The sequence below is a fragment of the Hemibagrus wyckioides genome, linkage group LG05 (genome assembly GCF_019097595.1).
Source record: "Hemibagrus wyckioides isolate EC202008001 linkage group LG05, SWU_Hwy_1.0, whole genome shotgun sequence".
NCBI lineage: Eukaryota > Metazoa > Chordata > Actinopteri > Siluriformes > Bagridae > Hemibagrus > Hemibagrus wyckioides.
The window spans coordinates 5,492,477-5,514,706 of NC_080714.1; the positions used below are offsets into that span (position 1 = coordinate 5,492,477).

Genomic DNA, 22,230 nt, shown 5'->3' on the forward strand with positions numbered 1-22,230 from the left:
TTTTTTTGGCGTGACATGTAGGTGGAGGCAATTGTGAAAAAAAGAGTGTTCCACAGCCTGGAAACAGCATGATTTACTGTAATCTTGCGAGCCAGAATTGCAAGTTAGATTGTCTAGGACTGAGACTGGAACGCTGTGAACCTCAAACTTTTTTCAATCCAGTGACTATATGTTCCTCCAAAAAAGTTGTTGCTGCTCATTGTTGGCAGAGTGTTCAGAAGTTTGTTTGTCTGTCAGGCTGACAGACATCAGTGCACGGAAGTGTGCACACATGGAAGTGCAAATAATGAGATGAGATGCACCTTCTGATGAGACTCGGATGGTCGTGGCTAGTTAAGTGTGCGACAAACACCGTATGGTCCATGGACGAAGAATCTGAGGCTGAGAATAACAGTTGGTTCATAATAACATGATAACAATCATGAAAACAGTCACTAAGTTTAAAGATCCCAGTTAGAGTACATAGAGCTATCGGTCATTATTTCCTGTTTCATTTGTTTTTGTTTCCAATTAACCGCCACCGCAAACCATTAACCCTACACACTAAATATGTTAGCTGGGCTCATCATATTTGGGTTAAAAGCCTCCAGTTTTTTAAGCGGCAGCATTAATGTGGCATCTGTGCTCATCTGAGTCAAGCTTCGATCCAGACGACGCGCATGTGAAACAGGTCTGTAGCCGGTTGGTGAGAAGACCGAAGGCACTGACTAAGCTTTGAACAGACAGGCTGTGTGTGTGCATGGTCGTGTGCTCATAGTGGCTGATTTGTAGGGTGCAAGCAGGCCAACCTGCCGTGAGTTCTGCTACACCTCTGACTCACGAGGCCATGTGACGCGAGACCCACATACAAAACTAACGAAAACTAAAAAGAATAATGCTGTGTATAATGCGGGTGCTGGCTTAGCAGGGCCTCACTGAAATATACCTGGTTGTTAATCGACAGCTGCCATACATGAATCCGTTATCCCAGCCCTCCCCCTCCATTCATCAGTTTGACTAGAGTTTCTCAGCGCCCCCTCAGTGAATGGTATTCCTCGACGGCCCTCGCACCTCTCTCTCTTTTTCTCTCCTCCACGTTCGCTGCATCCCTCCCTCCTCCAAAGTCAGCAGTCTGTTTAATCGTGCCAGGAATGACCAGCTTATGCAAGAGCAGGTAGGCAGCAATCAACCCACACTGGGCTCCTACTGAGAATCTCTCAGCTTTGCTCTCTCTGCTTTCTTCTTTATTATTCTTTTTTTTGCCGCACTTCTTCCTGAAGTTACACTCCTAATTTTCCCACGCTCTCAACCATCCCTTTATCAATGCCCATTTCTCCAGATGCCCTTTCACTTTATCCCAGCATTCTCCCTTCATCTTTTCTCTACATCCACAGATCATCCAGCTTTAGAAAGTGGTAGAGAAAGAGAGATAAAACAGACAAAAAGGACAGCTTGAGAAGGGGTTACATTGTCTGTGGCTCAGAAATCAGGATTTGAAGCACAATGCATTGTGGGGGCACAGGAAGACAGCGCATCTTACAGAGGAGTGTTAATGTATGAGGTTGTAGAGCAAACATGGATCTGCTCCAGTTAGCTCTCCGGAGTTAGCAGGGGGGTTTTTATTAGTCCCTGTACTCAGGATAATGAAGGATGTCATACAGGTTACTTATTCTGCAGTGTAGATCATATGAATTAGGAATGATTAGACTAGTAGTCATCTAATTATCTTGTTAGGGATGATTTTAGAGGTTAACTCACAACAGCTATATTGAAAGAGCTCTAAAAGACAAGCTCATAAAATCTCTAAGCCTCAATCTCTAAGCCAACTTTTACAGGCAGTCATGCAGAAAAATAACAGTTGTGACTATTGTAAATCTGATGCCTGTGTGACAACGGATGAAGGGCTGGTGAATCCTCTCAAAACTGTTATGGCACTAATAGAACTGCTGAGTGGCCAAGCAGACTGAATAGCCCTTGTAACTTATCAATTATACACAAAAATGAATGAAGCCGACAGCAAAACCCATGGGGATTTAACTAGACGGTTAGCTGGCTGTTTTAGATGCCTTTAGGTTTGTTTTTATACTTGCATTTATTTATCCGGACGCAGACCAGTCTGCCCGAAGAGTCTGATATACTTGGTGAAGTGTGAAAGCTGTTCTTAAGTCCGTAAGCAAGCCAGGCCCTGACCTTTTGAAAATAGTGGTCTTCCACTAAAACTGTCAGAGCTTCCTGTTTCATGTTTTGTGACAGAAAAGGACTGTTATGGGCAGTGAAGGAGATGGACCACATTACTGACATATAAAACCACTGAGTTCAGGTCTGTGGTGTGAATGCTTGCATAACTGGAACAAAGCAATAAGAAACAGCAAACAGATTAAGCATTTCCGTAGCAATCTGCAAACCTAAAATACACAAATATGGTGTATGGCATTGCACAATCAATCTTTGGTTCAGAAGGAATTCTTCGATGTGAAAGCCAATCTGTGATTGTGAGCCCCACCCTCAAACAAACTCAGAAATAGTGGGTGTGGTGGCATAGTGGTTAATGCTTTGGTCTAATGATAGGAAAGTCAACTGAAATACCAGCACCACAAACCTGCCTCTTCTGGACCCTTGAGCAAGGCCCTTATCCCTTCAAATGTTTCGCTGCATCCTGTCTTAATTGTAACTGCAAGGATAAAAAATGAAAATTAAATGGAAATGAAAGCAGATGTTAATGAGTCAAGTATGAAAATGCCCCAACAAAAATGCGAGTAAGAAGGCACCTAATGTGCTAAATACAAGTACAAATACATTTGGTCTGCATTATGCTAATGGGCCAATCAAGAAGTCATTGGCATAGCAGTTATCAAGTACCAGTTTTAACCATATACTGAAAGTAAACACTGGATAGCATTGGAGACACATAATGTTGCCACCTGCATTTCCACGTATGACTTTTACTAGACGTCCATTTCTGTTTGTCCACAATTGGGATTCTGAACTTTCCTTTTTCTAATCCCACTTTCAATTTCCCCATACAAGCAAGCTGTTCCATATCAACTGTGGAGGGGGAGGGGGAGCATATGCTTCCTCCGAAACACACACGAAAAACCAACTGGATGTTTTTGCTGGACATCTGAACGCACTCTGAGGAAAATGCTAACTACTCTCATCCTCATACATGAGTTTACAGATGCCCACAAATGGCTATTGTTGCACTGAATGACAGGAGAGGATAATGCCAGTCCTGCAACCAATTCGCTGCAACTTTCCTGAACTTTTCTGTTGTGCCACTTGGGCGCTCTTCAATCATCCAGTCTTTGGCCTGTTTCTGACTAATTGTAGCACTGTAAATAAACCTAGCACAGGACCATACATTTGTATTGGGTATGTAGTGATGCTCTTTGCAACTCTTTTTATTAATGGAATGCTGGTTCAGGTTTTAGGTTTATACCACCACCTACTGTACAGATGTAACAGCAAATCCCAAAATCGGGCTCTCAGGTGGGGTACGAGGTGAAAATGCCTCGCTCGGGTCGGCCCACTCTGCGGATTTCACTTCCAAGATCCATGTGACGTGAAGCCTACGCTCTCTCTGAAGTGTGTATGAGTGAGTGGGGTGAAGCCAGGCTACACCAGCAGGAAGCTTCTCCCCTTACCTTGCTGTGGCAACAGAAGCTGCATTCACCATGAGGAAAGCAGTTGTTATAGTGATGGTATGAGTCTGGCAGGCTATGTGAGGCGAGAGGACGGTATGCGTGGATGGAAGATGGAAAGGAGGATTATTATTATATAAGACAGAGAGAGGGAGGGAGAGAGAGAGAGAGAGAGAGATAGAAGGACAGAAAAAGATAGATAGAGAGAGAAAGAGAGAGATCACAGTAACCAAAGCAGCCCACATTGCAAAGGGAGAATCACAGTGACAAGCAACATGTGGTAGCAATCACAAGATCCCAGCCTCCTTACAAGCACTACACAACCGCACGGCACACAAATATACACAAGAAAACAATTCCCCCCACACATCTTACATACTTCGGGTGTGTGTAATACATATGTGTGCACAGATACGCTCTGGGAAAGGGTACTAAACTGTACCGATGGGATGGTACCATCAAGGCTTCATCCTTCGTACAACAAATATGTATCTGGACAGTAACTTCAAAATGATACGTTAAGTATATAACAGGAACTAACCGTGTACCATGAATTAGCTTTAAGTTAATAGATACTCACTAACTTTAACATTCCAGTGCCTTTTTTACGAGTGTGTATCAGATACATGTAAAGACACATACACTTGAGTTCATCTGAAATAATTTCTCCCACTCTCCACATCAGGCCTTGTGTACACTTGACCCTGGTGTGTGTGTGTGTGTGTGTGTATTTGTATGTGTGAGAATGAATGAGTGTGCATGTGTGTGAGTAAATGGGTGTGTATTTAGAAGGAGTGGCAGGTCAATGACCTGTACACAGCAGCACCTCAGAGTACAGCTGAGTGAGACAGAGAAACCCCCCTCAGACTGCAGAACACCTCCAGATGGCCTTCCATGTTAAAGGCCCATTGTCAGATGTGCTGGACCTGCCATCAGGGAAGAACTGTAATACAAACAGCATGGAGTGAGACTGAGTGTGTGGGTGTGTGCGTGCTTGAGCTCAAGTAGTCCCCCTCCTCATTTAGCATGTAGCATGCACAATGCTACAAAAATGTTCCACTTCAGGTTAAATTCATTCACAAACAAAGGAGTGTACTTTAGTTGTTGTTTTTTTTTTTTCCTTTCGCAAATGGGAATATCGTATCTGAGAACCTTCCATTCATGCATAGATTTTAGATTGCTGATTTCGGATTTTAGAAGGTAATATGTGATGAAAGCTAAATAGATAAAAATTCTTTCAGGTTGTTTTTTTTTTAGGTCTCTGTAAGACGTTATTTCATCATTTAAAGGTTTAACAAAGACTGAGTGGAGAAGAAATCCTAATTAAGCTGCAGCTAAGTGTGCTGAGAGTGATTGACGCTGACAATTTGCAAAGGTGTATGAAACCTGTGCAACTTCACACGCTTCCAGGTCTCCTAAACATGGAATTAAAACGGCAGTGGATTAAGAAAGAAAAAAAAAAAAGGGATGAGAAACAGACGTGTACGGCGCCCACCCTCTCTTTCTGAGATACAGGTGGCTCTCGAGGTTAGTGGCACTCGGCGGCAAATGAACTACTCCGCTGGATTGTTTTCTGAACGCAAAAAAACAACAACAATGGCTATGCATATGTCGGTAAATCTGTCGGTCTGGGCGTTAGCGCGTTAGTGGAAAAGCGAGCAGCAACGCAACAGAGAGAGGAAGCAAGAGGGCAGCAGCGCTCATCATTAGTGGGGCTGAAGCGCAATCCGCTACCTGCAGCCCATATGCACACAGATGTTCCTTTAGCGGAGTGTGTGGCTCCGACAGGAGGGAGGGGGGAGTGCACCACATGCACGGGTGAAATAAACAGTTGTCAAAGAAGATGATTGATAATTCACAGTTTATCATAATTATAAAAATGCATTTTGCTTTTTTATGCACCTTTACCACTCGACAAGCAAATAAGTTTAGGAAAAGAAAGACAAGAAACTTTTCGTGGCAGTTTCGAAAGTGCTCAGCAAGCGAGTTCAGGAAGGACGGACAAGGTGCATTAGGTTGAGCTCGGCTTATGTCTTTTAACCCTGCAGTATTCTGGATAGGAAACAGCGGCTAAATTGTATACAGAGTACGATATCATTTTTACACGCTAATGTAACATTTGTTTAAAGACATATCAGTAATACAACAGTATATGAATGTGACAAATATGGAATTTGGAACCTGATACAATCCCCCCCCCCTTTAATCGTTTTGAGAAAAAAATCCAAACCCTAAATATAAATCTCTAAAACATACATCTTCTATATAACTCAGGCCAAAGGTGAAGAGTCCAGGAGTCCCAGGGAAAAGTAGACATTTTCAGAGAGGTAAAAAAGTCAAATAAAATCAAATCAAAGCAAAATTGATGGTTTGATATTTGTTTTGTTTCTCACGATACACATAATTAAACAAACCACAAAAATTGTCTGTGGGGCTGAGAATGCATGCGCAAAACTCTTGCTTAGAAAAATGACGACAGACAAAAAGTAAACAAACCCGGTGTGTGCAGAAATCATCAAAATTTACCCAAGTACAGAGAACACCGAAGGCAGGGCCGGCTTATGCTTAATGCATTACCGGATGATTTAGTTTAATTCATTTTGTGTGTTGCATTCACAGGATCTTTTGTTCTCACAAGTCATCTACAGAATAAAGTTGCCTGCATCCCCATATTGATTTATTGCTCTGAATAAGAAACACAGTGTCAGTTTGGTGCAGTTCCTTAAATTTGCCGTCAATTGTTTAAGCAATGGGAAACTAATGCAGGGAATGTAATATCTGTGTGAGGTTTTCATACTGTCATATTTGCGTGCACAATTCTGTCTGCACCTCTATGAAGAAGAGCGTCACTGCAGAGCACGCATTTCGAAACAAAGGCATGATGAAGTATCTCTGCATCACACGATGTTAAACTCGAAAGCAGTTTGGAGAATTGTTTTGGTTGGTAAAAGTTTCACTTTTCCTTTTTTTTTCCTTTTTTTTTTTTGCGAAAGCCCTTAGAGAGTAAAGATGGGCGTGAGTGCAGCCTTGCTGAAGGAAAGCGTCTGTCACACAGGGGGAAACGAGCTACGCTAAGGGAAATTATACCATGTGAACAAGCACTGGGGCCCTAATAACACCTAACAAATGAAGCGAAAACTTTAAATACAAAGACGACTATGTCCTGAGTGACACACACACACACAGAATACAGTCGAATGCATATACACACACGCGCGCACACACACACACACATGCACGTTTCGCCACCCACGCACACACATACACACAGTATTCAATAGACTGAAAGGCTGCAATCAGTGTAAACAGCACCTTGATTTTTTTTTTTTTTCCAAATAAACAACAGTATCCAGAACTCAGTAAGGGCTTGGCATAACAAACTCCTACAGATTTTCACCATGTCACTGACCCTAAAGATGAGGCCAGGAGTCACTTACAGAGCTTAACAGCTTTTTCAGCTGTGTGCGTACAAACACACACACACACACACACACACACACATAGAGGGAGCGCGAAGAATATGCAGCCTGCTCAAAAAAAAGAAAAAAAAAAAAATCCTAATCCAATCAGCTGCCAGCCAAAGGACGAGCGATAAAGGCAGAGCTGTGTCTCCCTATAGGCACAGTGTACATAAAGATGCTTAAGACACACACACAACACACAACACACAGCTGCATGGATCGCAGACACAATACTTCCTCAGTGTGGGACTGAGTGTCCTGCAGCTTACTCTCATTTCTGAGACAACTGAGAGAGCTCGCCTCTCTCTCTGACCCGAGAGTCATCCATTAGTTAATAAAACACACACAAACACACACATGTATATATATAGAGAGAGAGAGGGAGAGTGAGAGAGAGAAAGAAAGATTGTTAAGTGAAATGTTATGACACATGCACGTATGTTTCAATCTTGTTCAACAAAGTTTATGAATGTGTGTGTGTGTGTGAGGCGTAGAGAGAGTGGCAGAAAGAGACACAGTGGCAGAGCGATAGAGAGAGATATAAAGGCAAAAATACACATGGAGAGAGAGAGAGAGAGAGAGAGAGAGGCAGACAAAGGAAGGAAATACTAACAGAGCACTTTATTAGGAACACCTGTACACCTATGCATTTTAGGTGTATTTTTCTAATTATCTAATCAGCCAATTTTGTGGCAGCCGTACAATGCATATAATCAGATACAGGCCAGCAGCTTTGGGTAATGTTCACATCAAACATAAGAATAAGAGAAAAATGTGATCTGTGGCATGATTGTTGGTCCTAGTTTGAGTATTTTTATTTAACTGCTGATCTCCTGGGACTTTCAGGCACAAGAGTCTCTAGTGTTTACTCAGAAGTGTAGAATAAAGAAAAAAACATGTAGTGAGTATCAGAAATGCCTTGTCGATGAGATAGGTCTATGGCTGACAGTAAGGTGGTAATAACTCCACATTTACCACCAACAGCATGAATACACGAACCTGCCTTGTGTCAACACTCCAGGGTGGTGGAGGTGGTGTAACAGTGTGGGGAATGTTTTCTTGGCCCGTTATTGACAATCAATCATAATGTGAATGCCACAGTCTATCAGAGTATCATTGCTGACCCTTCATGAGCATAATTTTACCACCTTCTAATGGCTACTTTCAGCATGATAACGCACCATGTCACAGAGCAAAAAAAAAACTCCAACTCACCGGATCTGAATTCAGTAGAACACCTTTGGGATGTGGAAGAGCGGGAGATTCACAGCATGAAAACGCACCTGAAAAATCTGCAGGAACTATGTGATGCAATCATGTCAACATGGAGCTGACTCTCAATGGAACATTTTCAACACATTGTGGAATCCATGCCTCGAAGGATATAAGGCAGGTATACTGTATAGAGAGTTGACTTTATAAGCAGAAAGATTATGAGCAAAGCATTATTATTATTATTATTATTATTATTATTATTATTATTATTATTATTATTATTATTATTATTATTATTATTATTATTATTACTGTTGTTTTTGCAGAAACTGACACCTGAGGTATAACTAATACCTGATACAGACTGATAAATATCTCTTTGTGCTTCAGCACTAATCAGCCAATAACTTTTAAACAACTGGAACAAAGGTGTATAGTCAGCCTCACCACCCACAAAACTTCTCTAGTATTCAAATCCTGGAATCGTAATGCACAATTCCTGCAAATGATCATCTAATTTACCCACTTCTGCTCTTAAATGGTACAATATTGTGATCTGTGGGTGGACTATTAGGCTGGAAAGTAAATACGGGTTTTTCACCCAGCAGTTTATTTACATAAGTAAACTCCTCTCCTTTGCTAATGAATCTCCTGTTCATTACTGTCAACACAGAAAACAAGAACATCTGCATTCACAGAGAGACACAGAGAGAGAGAGAGAGAGAGAGAGAGAATATACTGTGGCATGACAGAGTACAAGAGAGTGAGAAGAAAAGAGAGAATGAGACAGAGTACTCGGGAGGAGGCAGGGAGGGAGGGAGGGAGGGAGGAAGGGGGACGACAATCTGGAGGGAAAGTTAGTTAGAGGCAGAACAAGCTGTTTGGGGAGCGTTCTTGGTAATGCTCCATGATTGAAGTGCGAGAGTGTGAGAGCAGGAGGGAATTGGGAGCCGGAGCAGGTCAGGCACGGCGGGCGCTAAACTAGGAGGGCATTTCGGCTCCTGAAGGCTCCTCTTTTCATCACCATCTGCTCCACTGGAATTAATAACTTCATTATCAATTCCTGCTTCACTAAAGAACGGATCAGCAGACGTTAGTTGCGCAAACACTGCGGACACCGAAGGAAACCTTGTTTAAGGGTTTGAAAGGGAAAAAAAATGCTACTTGGCCAGAGTTATGTGGTTTTCGCTGTCCTTTCATGTTGAAATTTTCCACCCAGAATAATGAAATTATTAAATTAACAAGACAATAACGAATAGCTGGAAGACCTCCAGGTTGTGCTAATGTAAGGCAGTGTAAATATATCTGCTTGTAAAATATCGATTTTTATTGCTACTTTAAAGTAGACCCACAATGCAAAGTGAAGTTATGCATCCCTAACGCGAATGCAGTGCACTCTGTGTTCACACATTTTCTTTTGAGCAACATGGAGACATATATGCCAGGGAGAGCAATGAGCAACAAACATCGGAGAGCAATGAGCAACAAACAGTGAGCAAAAAAAACGACAAACATTTGAAACTGTGACTTTCTAATTTCTTTTCAAATTAGGTGTGACAAACCCGAACATTTTTGTCGTTTCTGCCACTATAAAAACTCTAATATTGAAAGAATAGCGCCTATTTGCGTCCAATGATGTGCACAAAAATGGAGAAATGTATTTTCATCAAAGATAACATAGTAGGAATGTGTCAGTTTCCCACACTGTTTCAGTTTCCCACACATACAGTGCCGTACAAAAGTCTAAGGCACGTGTAAATACGTGCAATAAAGCAGGCATTTCTACAAAAATAATGAAGATCATTTTCTACAAGGAAGCATGACTTGAAAAATGGCATCAGTGTCCCTGGTATGCTTTATACAGTTTTATACAGTTACAGTTTTTACAGACTTCAGTTCAGCTGAAGTCTCTGACTTTCTGTTATTCTGATCAACTTTATTATGTTTTTAATCTGAAAAGTGGTCTATTAAGTAATATATAACTTTACTGATATACAAACCTATTTTTGGTTTGTTATTTTTTTAAACAGTATGCTAAGACCTTTGCACAGTACTAGAGGTGAAGGTAGGTGATAGCAGCAGTGCAAAACTAAAGGTTCTGGCTCAGAAGTTTGATTATAAACCAATTAGTATATCAATTTACTGAAATCTGTTTAAACCAACGATAAATGGTGACACTCTAAAAGCTCTTTAGACTTTTTGGCTACTACTAATTTCCTACTACTACTGAGAAAAAAAAAACACAGTGGACTGTGGATGTGGACAGTGGATACAGCCTTAGCAGAACTCACACATCCTGTGCAACACGAGGGACGGGTGGCTGGCATGAACACAGGTGTAAATGTGAAGTTTATACGCATGCTGCGATAACAATAGCAAGTTTTAATACCTAGTAAAAAGGATAAAAGTGGTTTAAATAACCTTAACATAAAAGCAACCTCAGAGTTTTAAGAGCAGTTCAAGAGCTCAAGCATCTGATTGGGAAACTGTCGCGTGGTAACTGTTACAGAGGCAGAACGGACAAAGAGCCGAAGAGCATGAAGCGATTAGTTCTAGTGAGGGAAAACATGGCATGAACAATAACAGAAAAAACGCTTTCTGAATTGCGATCGGTGCCAGAAATCTCGAGCGGTAGCTTCGGCTGGCAGCTGATTGTGAGTGGCGAGCTGGCAGCAAAGTGAGAAAAAGGATCCATCTGCACAAGAGCTGCCAAACAGAGGAAATGACGCACTGAACATGGTGTAAATACAGCGATGAAAACACTTCTCATAGGGTAAAAGGTCAAATTACGATACAAAGAGGGGAAAAAAAAAAAACAACAATCAAATGGACATGCAGCACAGACGTGACACATTAAGATACACTCTAATCATGTAGCACGAGCACACTGGAAGTTAGCTCATAGTTTTACTACCATAGGTTACTAAATATGGAGAAGCAACCTGGTTACTCAAGTCATCAACAAATATAGCATCTCTGGCAGCAACAAATTAAACGCCCACACATGCATTGTGGCTTATTGTTAATTACTTAATGATACGTGAGGAGTTGTCTTTTACCAAAAGACCGCAATCAAACAGAGAGGGAAGAAACTGAGAGGAGAATGATGATGAACTTGTCTGTAGATATATATTCACTACTTCTGGAGAGTTAATGAAGCAGTTACTTAAACAGACCAGCTAGTTGCAAGGATTCAGCAACTGCTGACGAGTGTAGAAACATGTCGAAACGGTCAACGGTCAAAACAGAACGAGACAAACAAACAGGGATGATGCAAAAGAGTGAGTTTTTAAAGATGCAGTGGAATTAGAAAGACTTTACAGTGAGACTGAAGAAAATGTGTGATTTCATAGGAAATGAATCAGATGTAAGCAACTGATATAGAATTCTGGTGATTGTGACCTCTTTTGGTGGAGAAGGGTGTTGTCCTGAGCTGGATTTAAGTAGACCGGCTGACCTTGGTGAGGGCTAATACACAGCCCTGGAGCAGCTTTGTGTGGTAAGTCATAGCAGTGTACTCCGATGTTAAAGTGCATAGAGAACAAAATATTACCGCATTAGAAATTCCCACCTAAATCTAAATGACAACATACAACATTGCTGGACTATCACAATTAAATTCGAAATAAATGGGAACACCTTTATTTTAAACATTGTGTTGCTGCAGCTTTCAGTGGAAATTTCTTCAATGATGCGTTGTTATAATGTGTCATCTAGATACATCACCACTTCCCGTTTATGGCTAAAAAGAAAATGACAACATTCCTTTTAATTATACCCTCAAAAATATCCAACATCACATTATATTATACAGCTGCCCAATCTAGATGGACAAAACCTTGCTGTTCAAACCCCTTAGTGTGCCGTATGTGTCAACTGACTGGGGAGGAACGCGAGTTTTGTCCTCATCCTGTCCAAATATGAGTTGTCTATGATAGGACAGGCTTCTGGCTGTCAATTTGTGTATGTCACAGAATGCAGAAAGCATTATTCCTAGAGCCTATGAATAAAACACAAGCTCTTCTAAAGAAGGCAATGGTCAAGTGACTGGAAATTACGCTTCTCACATCTTACAATTCATAGAGATACAAACACGCCATGCTGTGATCTTGTCCATATTGAAGTTTTAGCCAGCTTTACTCACTCACGGAAAAATTTAGGGTTCGAAAGATGCCAAATGACATCATATGGGAAGGTCCAGAGATGTGCTAGTAATGGCACCCAGTCACCACCTAAGTCCTTTTCAGCCACCAAAAGAATTCTGGCAAGGTCATATTTAAAAGCTGAAAATAAAGCTATTATTACACATTTAAACTGAGCATGATGACACAACTGCATTTGGCAAAGCGCAAGTGCAAAACAAACGACACCTCACCATTTTCTTCACATCGCAAACATAACACAGCCATTCAATCGCATAAACAGAAAAGTGAAGTTTAGTCCTCGTTCTTGTTATGTGTGTTAATATATCTCAGGAATAAATGTGCTGTAATTAGCTGTTCTAGCGATTAATTGTACATGCTCATTTTTCAACCTGTTATAAACATTATTATATATTATCTTCCTCAAAAGTTTACATAAATAAATAAATAAATAAAATGAGAAGTTCTCTGTATAATTGGCTGTGGTGTAGGTTTGAGTAGGATTTTGTCAGCTGAAACAAAAGACTGATTTCAGGCATTCTTCTCAACCCCTGAGTCATCCACCTTTATTTTTCTGTAAATTGTTCCTGTAATTTTGGCTATTAGAAGCGTCTCATTTTATTCCTCTAGCACAACAAGGTTGCGGAGATGCACAGGTTTCAACCGAGAGTGAAATAAAATACACATTATAAATAAATAAATATTATAAGAGTCATTTTGAGATCTGGTGGCATGAAAACTTTCAACTTTTTCTATTTAGAAAAAAACTAAATAATATAAAAGTCATATAAAAGTTATTCACCTTTAATTTTTCTTTTTCTTTTTTTAATTATTACTGAATTATTTTTCTATTATTATTTAACAGTATAGTAATGGGGTGGAAAATCAGACACTTCTCAGACACAGTATACATCATGATATAAAGGTTTGCTGAAAATAATAATAATACTTTTACGTAATAGCTAAATATTTTAAAATATTTTAATGTTAAATGTATTTAACACTATTCTCATTTAAGCATAACTAATATTAGTTAAAAAATATTTTTTATAAGTTTTTACACTTAATCATCTCTAGTTTTTTGAGTCTGCTGTATTCCTCCGAGGTGTAAATAAAATGTGGATATTGAGAATAGGATATAACAGTTAGGTATTATACTAAGGTCATGATGCGTAAGTGTATCAGCCTTCTTACTATAGAGCTGGACAACATTAAAAACAATACGTTTCGTTATCCACATGCAATACGCAACTGACATTACATCTGCTTGCATGGGGGTGTAACAGGTCAAATCATAGTTGTAATTTAATTTCTAAAAAAAGGAATTACAGGGCAGACTTCTAAATAAGGAGTATATGAGTGAGAGGGGAAGCGTTCATTTGTGTGGCACCTGAAGCCCCAGAGTATTCCAGGACACCTAATTCCACACATTCACACGGGACTTTATTATACCTTAAGCGAGGTCAGAGGAAGTCACTGTAGCAATTACTCACCTCCCACCTGCCTCATTAAACCTCTGACCAACCGTGGCTTCTCATCACGCATCCAGCATGGCCTGCCGGCCAATCGGGGCGCGGACAGGCGGCATGCCACCGCCCACACACTGACAGGGTATTGAGAGGTTGTCTGTCTAAGCACCTGAAATACATTTGTTTATTCACGGTGTGTCTCTTGGCCAGACGGGGAGGAGACTTATCTCTCTCTCTCTCTCTCTCTCTCTCTGTGTTTGTGAGGGAGAGAGAGGGGTAGGGAGGGAAAGAAAGAGGGAAAGGAGAGACAATGATGAGGTTAGAGATAGTGACGGAGTACCAGAGTGCACGCATGTGATACTGTTACATATAACACAGAAAGTTGTTCAACGATTAAGAAATTAACAAAGCACTTCAAGTTCCTGCTTAGTTCCTTTCCATTGACCTCCTCAATGGAAAATAAATACTCAAAATTAATCAATTGCTAATTACTTAGTTAAACTTAATGATGTTGAAATGAAGTACCGTTACTACAGCAACACCATTAACGATCTTGGGTCTGCCGTACTGTACCACACCATGCCTGCTGTCTATTAATGTTTTCACCACCTGCCAGAGTCGACGTGATGCTGTTTCTGTACGTCAATGCTGTTTAAAGAAGAGAAAATGACCTGCAGGGCTGCGTTGTGTGTGTGTGTGTGTGTGTGCGCGATATCGCCACTGTATACTTCAGCACACACGGAGAATGTTCCAGGAATAGTTTCATAAACATTATTAAATGCGACACTTTTAACCAGAGTACAAAACAAAGCTTTTTAGTCAATCATTTAATTAGGACTGTTAAAATAATTAGCAACCTTATGAAACAAGAGATGGTTCCTTTATTACTTTCTTCTTATATCTGTATGTGTAATCTCGATAAATACACCTTTGGAGTTGATATTTCTTCTAAACAGATGCGTAACGACGCACTTTACTGTATACTTGCCTGGTACCATTAAACTATATACTGTATAGATTGTAGAGAAAAAGATATAAAACTCCTATCATGTCTTTGAACGCATCTCTGCTCACTGGCACAGGAAGACACAAACTTTTTAGTTTCTACACTCGCTAACCTCGAACAGGAACAATACCTAGCCCCACTGAGGTGGGTGGTGATGATGGAGGTACATCTTCCATATAGTCTTTTCACGCCTCTAACAGAGGCGGGGCTTCCAGATGGTGTCAGTTAATATCGGAGAGTTCAAAGCACCTACACAAATGTTAATTGTTCCAGATTGGCTCATCTGGCATTTTTACCAAGGTAAATAATAAAAGACTGCTTTTTTTGGCGGGTTTTGGAGTGATAATTCGTAGCAGCGTACATTTTAACATGTGGAGTTCCTACGCAAAAATGCGCAGAGCTTGGCAAGTGCATGTGTAACACTAATCTATTTGCCATTTATTCCGTTTTTCATGAGATATAATATATTGCAATATGATATTTTAGCCTGATCACCCACACAGGTAAAGACACAGTAGTAGTAAATCATGAATCTGAAAGTGTTCCACGATAACATTTATTTTTCTTTCAACTGTAAGAGGAAAAGGGTACTAATGAGTTGTACGAGGCCATCTGGGCCTCTCACACTCATCTTTCGCTGTCTCGCTCACTCGCACCACTCTTCCCCTGCGCTCGAGCTCGAGAGAAACTGACGTGCAGTTGTTGCTGTCATGCAGAAGAAATGTTCGCCCACCCGTCTGTCACGAACGCTTATCATAATAAATATTAAAGCACTACACGAGGAGAAACATTGCTCAAACTTCAGCTTCTTCCCCTTGTGAAAGTGATAAGTGTCAGTTTTATGGATACGAGGGATGACACCGGGTGCTTCTGTGAATGAACAGTTGCCTTGGAAGCCCTCAAAAAAGAAGAAGGAGAGAGAGAGAGAGAGAGAGAGAGAGGATGAAAATGAGAATCGAACGAATGCTGAGTATTTGGAAAGTTTCATTGGAGCTGAAACACCCGTGTCCCCGCTGCTGAATCTGGCTCTCCATCTCCTGATGACTAACGTGATATTTTTATTCAGTCATTATGCAACGCATCGGAAACGCAGCACAAGTGTGAAGCACATGGAAGGTGCAGATACAGTCGACAGGATCCAGGAATTGTTTGCCCAACGAAGTGTTTTTGACACCTTTTCCTTTACACATTATGTCCAGGACTGTGTGTGCCAAGTCCATGCTTTATCTTTGTCTTTTTTATCAGTGTAAGGTTCTATCTATCTATTTATTTATTTATTTATTTATTTGGGTTTTAATGTTCACTGTAAGTGTAAGGCTTGATGGAACATCTGACGTTACAGAATTAGCTTTTCACAGTATATATCTGCAATTATATTTTCGAGTTATATTGCTTCAAGAGGAACTGTGACGATTATTTTTATCATCGAATGTGTCAACTATTCTAATAATCATTGCTTAAATTTAAACAGATTGTTTTTTTTTGTTTTTTTTATCACTTTCTCATTTAGCCATGTCTGATTTAGGAAGTCATTTCCATGAAACATTAATGGTATGATAAACTAAACTAAACCATAGTTTTGTGCTATTATGGTATCAATCCACCATTTATACACATAAGGCAAGTGGGGAAAATAAAGGGGAAAATATGTATTTGTGCAAACACACTCTGCATGTCCTTGTGTGCATGACAAAAAAGGACAGGTGAGGAGGTCTGGGGTGCAGTCAGTGTTCCAGTTCATCCCAAAGGTGTTAAGTCAGAGTCAGGGCTCTGTACAGCAGGGGTCCCCAACTTATTTTGTACCATGGACCATTTTACTGCAGACTGGGGAGCGGCAGGGGGCTGGGGACATTTGTTTTAGGGTCATTTTAGCATGGGTTAGCTTGCGGGCTTACTGATGTATGGAAGAACCAGCGGCAGAGTCAAATGCGGGAGTGTGGCGCGGTTAGAAGTGGCAATTTTTCAAAATAAGTTCATTGATTCTTTGCGGCCCGGTACCAAATGATCCATGACCCGATACTGGTCTGCGGCCCGGTGGTTGCCGACCCCTTCTGTACAGGACACTTACCACTGCATCCTGAACACACCATGTCTTCATGGAGCTTGTTTCGTACACAGGGGCATTGTCATGCTATAACATGTTTTGGCCTCTTAGTTCCAGTGAAGGGAAATTGTACTGCTACAGCATAAAAGACTTGAGATTCTAGATAATTATGTGCCTTCAAATTTTTGGGGAAGAACCACATATGGGTGTGATGGCCATGTGTCCACTGACCTACATTTTGGCCATGTGTCATATTTACCTCAGCAATCGGGAGCTTTTTGTTGCTTTTATATTAAATGTTTGTGCATGGTCACTGTGCTGCCATGAAACATGTCCATAGACAGACTGGTTATTTTTTCTTACTTACTTCAATATCAGCCAGCAGCCAGTGCCTCCAGTTGGCTCGAGAAGGGTTAGTACGGCTGGGGGCATCAGGGTCCACCATTATCAACGTGTATTTCTTCTTCTGCAAGAATAGAGAGAGAGAGAGAGAGAGAGAGAAGTGTTTTGAAAATGAATGAAGGAATTAGTAAAATGATAATGAAAAATTACATTACGATCACCTGTCTTCCTCTCATGCCTTCTAAGAAAGCTATTCGCCCACCTGTTACAGAAACAACTAATTATGTGCACTGAATTTCATTTGCATGTTGCTCTTCGCGATGTTGCTTATTAAGCCGAGTAGAGTAAAGTATAACGAAAAGTAAGGATGGCCCTGAAGTTTCATATCAGTGAAAAAACATCAGCCGAGCCCAGTGCAGCGACAAGATCAACACAGCTTCTAGGCTCATCTAAAATGTGTGATGGTATGGAAAGAAAAAATAAAAAAAATGCCCTAATTAGCTGCTGATATTTTCAGGCCATCTTCCACTCCTCGCACATTCACTGCATCTCAATCTGTCTGCGAGTTTTGTTATTTCCTCTTCCTTTCCTGCTTTCTGTCTTTTACAACAACACTTTCCCCGTAAACAACCTGGCAGACATTTTGGGGCGCTATACGACAACGACAACGACTGACCGGCTTAATTGCTCCAAATACTCGGCTTTCTCGTGTCTCTGTAAAGTTGGAGAATTGTGGGAGCAGATTGAATTATTGCGTGAGCACATTTGTCATCTCTGGTGCTGAGCCCAAAATCTGCCAGACCATATGATGGCGTTATTATTATACGCCTCTTTGCAGCAAACAGGGCTGTCAATCACGGCAGTCACCGTGCCACCACAGCCCCTCCTCACGGCAAAGAGACAAATGCAGTAACATATAACACATTTAAGTGCAACAGAGCCTGTTGAAAGTACTGAATGCTGAAACAGTAGGAAAGAACTGGAGATAAGTCCTTCTGGCTTATAACTAAAATATTCTGTATTCATATTAGGAATTAAACCTGAAGTGGACATAGCCTATAGCTGAGTTTTTTGTTGTTGTTTTCTGACCACTAATGACCACTATGCTTTTGAAATCAGTGGGAAAAGTCCGTGTGGAGTGTGAATTGATAGATCTGACAGTTCCACAACCTCATCAACTAGAAATGAGAATTGTTTTTTTGTTTAATCTCACTCATGACGTTAGTTTTGTTTGTACCTACTTGCAATATATATACAGTAGCAGCCTAACTTTCACACACATAAGCTAACCAGGCAGTCACTAAAGATGACCAGTTAAGACTGTAAATGTATCACAAAGCACATGATGCTCATGTTTATTGAACATGGTAATTTTTGGACCGATGAGCTTCGTATGTGTCTGCTTGCTTGGGTCCAGATGAAAGTAAAACCCTCCCTCACACAACTCTTTTGACACATCCTAACACTGGAGCTCCTTCTTGGAACTTTCTAGCAAGATATCTTTAAAAAAAAAATCTTGTATTTGGCCTATAATATATATTATATATTATGACCACCTACTTAATATTGTGTTGGTCCCTCTACTGCTGCCAAAACAGCCCTGACCCATCATGCACTGTGTATTCTGACACCTTTCTATCAGAACCAGCATTCAGCAATTTGAGCAACAGTAGCTCGTCTGTTGGATCAGATCACACGGGCCAGCCTTTGCTCCCCACGTCCATCAATGACCCTTGGCCACCCATGACCCTGTCCCTGGTTCACCACTGTTCCTTCCTTGGACCACTTTTGATAGATAATGACCACTGCAGACCGGGAACACCCCACAAGAGCTGCATAAATATATAAATATATATATATATATATATATATATATATATATATATATATATATATATATATATATATATATATAAACTGCAAAAAAACATACTTATAGCCTGAAGCAAACTCTCGAATCCCGCTTCACATTTCTTCTCAGAAACATAAGATAAAGATGGCAAGAACATAATGCTTCTTGTAAGGATGTACCTGGGTAGACCATTTTTTAAATTAATCTAAAAAAATGCTAAATAACCCGGAGACTACTTATGATGAATCATAATCGCATGAATTAAAGCCGCTAATACATGAAAATAAAAAATCCCACATCTCCCCCACCCCTCGTCTCCAGAGGCCAAATCCTCTGCTCACCTGACACAAAGCAATGAAGCGAAACAAGCCTAAGCCTAATAATCGGATGATGTTGTTAAGTTTTAGCGATAGCGCCTGCAGGTAATACCCAAACACACAACAACAATAGTGCCTCCTCCACACGCTATCAGCTGAAACCTTGAGTGTGGTGATGCCAACAGCCACGGGTGCCATATGCACTGTTCTCAGACCTGTTGCCTTAGAGACAACAGCAAAGACATGTGTATATATATATATATATATATATATATATAGTATTAGACTTTTATTAATATGCATTTGGAAAAAAATGTAATCTTCTACTATGACAGATTCAAGATATCGACTTAAACAAAAAGTCAATCAATAGAATTATGCATGTAATTGTCCCTTGAGGGCAACATGTATATGCCTGTATAATTAATGTGCATTTAAACAGATGGAGGAACGTACAAGAGAAGTGTGTTTGTGGGGGTTTATTTCAGGGGTGGGGGATTGAGGGCTATTCTCTCTCTCTCTCTCTCTCTCTCTCTCTCTCTCTGTGATACCAGCTGGACCAGTAAGTACTTAAGGTACACAAAATGAACAAATGCTAATAAGTATTCCTGAACAAATGCTGGCACAGTTAAGGCACAATAATCTGCTGTTGTATAAGTTAAAAATGATAATCACTTCAGTTAGTAGTAATGGCAGTATGGGCAAAATTATATCACAGTATAGTTTCAAATTCTCACAGCTTATATATATATATATATATATATATACACGTATATATATATCAGCTGTATGTAGATAAGTAGCATGTAATTGTTTAGTCTTCATTAGATTGTAATGAGCAATAAACAAATAAACGCTTTAATAATTCACACTAAAAATTGACTATAAAAATCCAGCATTTCCAGTCCAGTCCCTTTGGGTGTGTAGCAAAAAAAAACAATAAATACTATTTTCCATTAATATTCTTTCATATTCTTCTTCTTCTTCTTCTAGTTGAATATGCAGAAAGATAATAAAAAGCCATTTCAAATGACATTCGTATTCAACAAACCACACTTGCACAGAATTAACTCTGCTTCATTTTTTCTAGCTATAAAAATAAACAACACATTTTATTTGTATTAATAAAAATAAGTTCTGTACAATCTATTAAAACACTCTTTTTTTTTTTAATCACGAAAAGACCATACAAGCGAACCAATCAAGAAAAAGCTCAAATTCAACACACTAACAATTTAAAATGAGAATAATTACATATCAACACAAGTATGTTCTAATAGCTGCCGCTAATCAATTAAGCTAATGAGCCTACAGCCATTAACCATTATAGTTAAGTGTAGATTCTACACAGCTATCATACATGGCCCTCACAGTGCAAGTAAAGGCTGAAACACTCAGGGGAATGCTGTTACGGGAATCAATGAAGCAGAAGTGGAGTTGTTACCACCACAAAGCCACGATTAGTTTCCAATAGCAGCATGTCCTGTAGTCTTCTATCACAGCAATTTACCAACAATTACAATAAAAAATGTATTCATGAACATTTACAGTCACTCCCTCACAGCCCATCTTGTTTTCGAGACAAAATATATTGTCACAGCGAACATGAAAACACTTCCCTTGGAGGAAAAAATACTGACACACGAGACAGTTAAATAAATTTCTCCTTACAGAAAAGCTTCAGCATGAAGCAATGATTATGTTTTTATCTGCCTCACAGCTCCCTGTGTTAAGTCTAAACCATACCTCCTTCATGACAAAAAAATAGGTTTCTTTCTCTGATTGCTGGAAAGGAGGGGAAAAAAAAATTGTAGTGCACTTTGTAGAAAATCTATAAAATGTTTTTGTCCGGAAGCAGCTGACTGGGTGTTAAAATGTTCTCATCTATAAAATGCATTATAGATTTGTGTATATTAATAATAATAATACTAATTCATTATGATTTTAAAATCCAATGCAACTGTATTCCTAAATTTGTTAGCATGATACATGGAAATGTCTTCAAGCTACAGATTTGTCCATCGTTCTGTATTAATTTAATCCTGTACCCATCATATCCCCTCTAGGCTTGTTTGGTGTGTCCTGCTCAGATCTGAAGTACATATCTGATCTGGTTAAACTTGTGCGTGGAAACTCATCAGATGGAGAACAGCCGGAGGCATGCGAGCACACACACACACACACACACACACACACAGAGTGATCACCTGCATCCATACACATATCTGTGTTACAGTACAGGAATCCAGGGCTTGACTATTTAAAGTTACACATGTTGGCATTCCACCAGCGCACTAGCAATTCAGCTTGTAGCTTTAGGGCCTTCTGGAACCAGCATGAGAAACGCTGATTGGTGAATGTGTGCCAGAAGCTCAGCTGCAGAGCAGTTAAGTCGATGTAGAACAACAGTGAGATTTTCAGCTTCATCCAGTCTATACAATTACAAGACATTATATTACTGGGGGAAAGTTAACATACTCACCCATATCACTTACTCAGATGTTTATAAACCTTTATTGAAACTTATAGGTGATGATATTTGATTTACTCAGTGATGATGGATGACAAGTGAAATATCACGTGTGGAACCTGATATTTATACATTCAGGCAACAGTTCCTGTAGATGCGCTATATCTTATATGTCACATACATCCAGGTCACAAAATAAAAGGAAATTTCATGGCTCTGTTATGCTGTGGGCATTTATTCATTTCTGTAACAAAATTTAACTCTTGGACCAAACCAAAGCTGACTCGACCGC

The 22,230-nt window shown here is 40.0% G+C and overlaps 1 protein-coding gene across 1 annotated transcript in view; it reads right to left on the minus strand.

The window, feature by feature from the left end:
- LOC131353219 (phosphatidylethanolamine-binding protein 4) overlaps nt 1-22,230 on the minus strand; it is an 80,213-nt gene that overhangs the window by 32,223 nt on the left and 25,760 nt on the right. Inside the window, exon 4 of the mRNA XM_058390059.1 lies at nt 17,325-17,423. Within this exon, the coding sequence (XP_058246042.1) occupies nt 17,325-17,423 (99 nt within the window). The remainder of the gene's footprint in view (nt 1-17,324; nt 17,424-22,230) is intronic.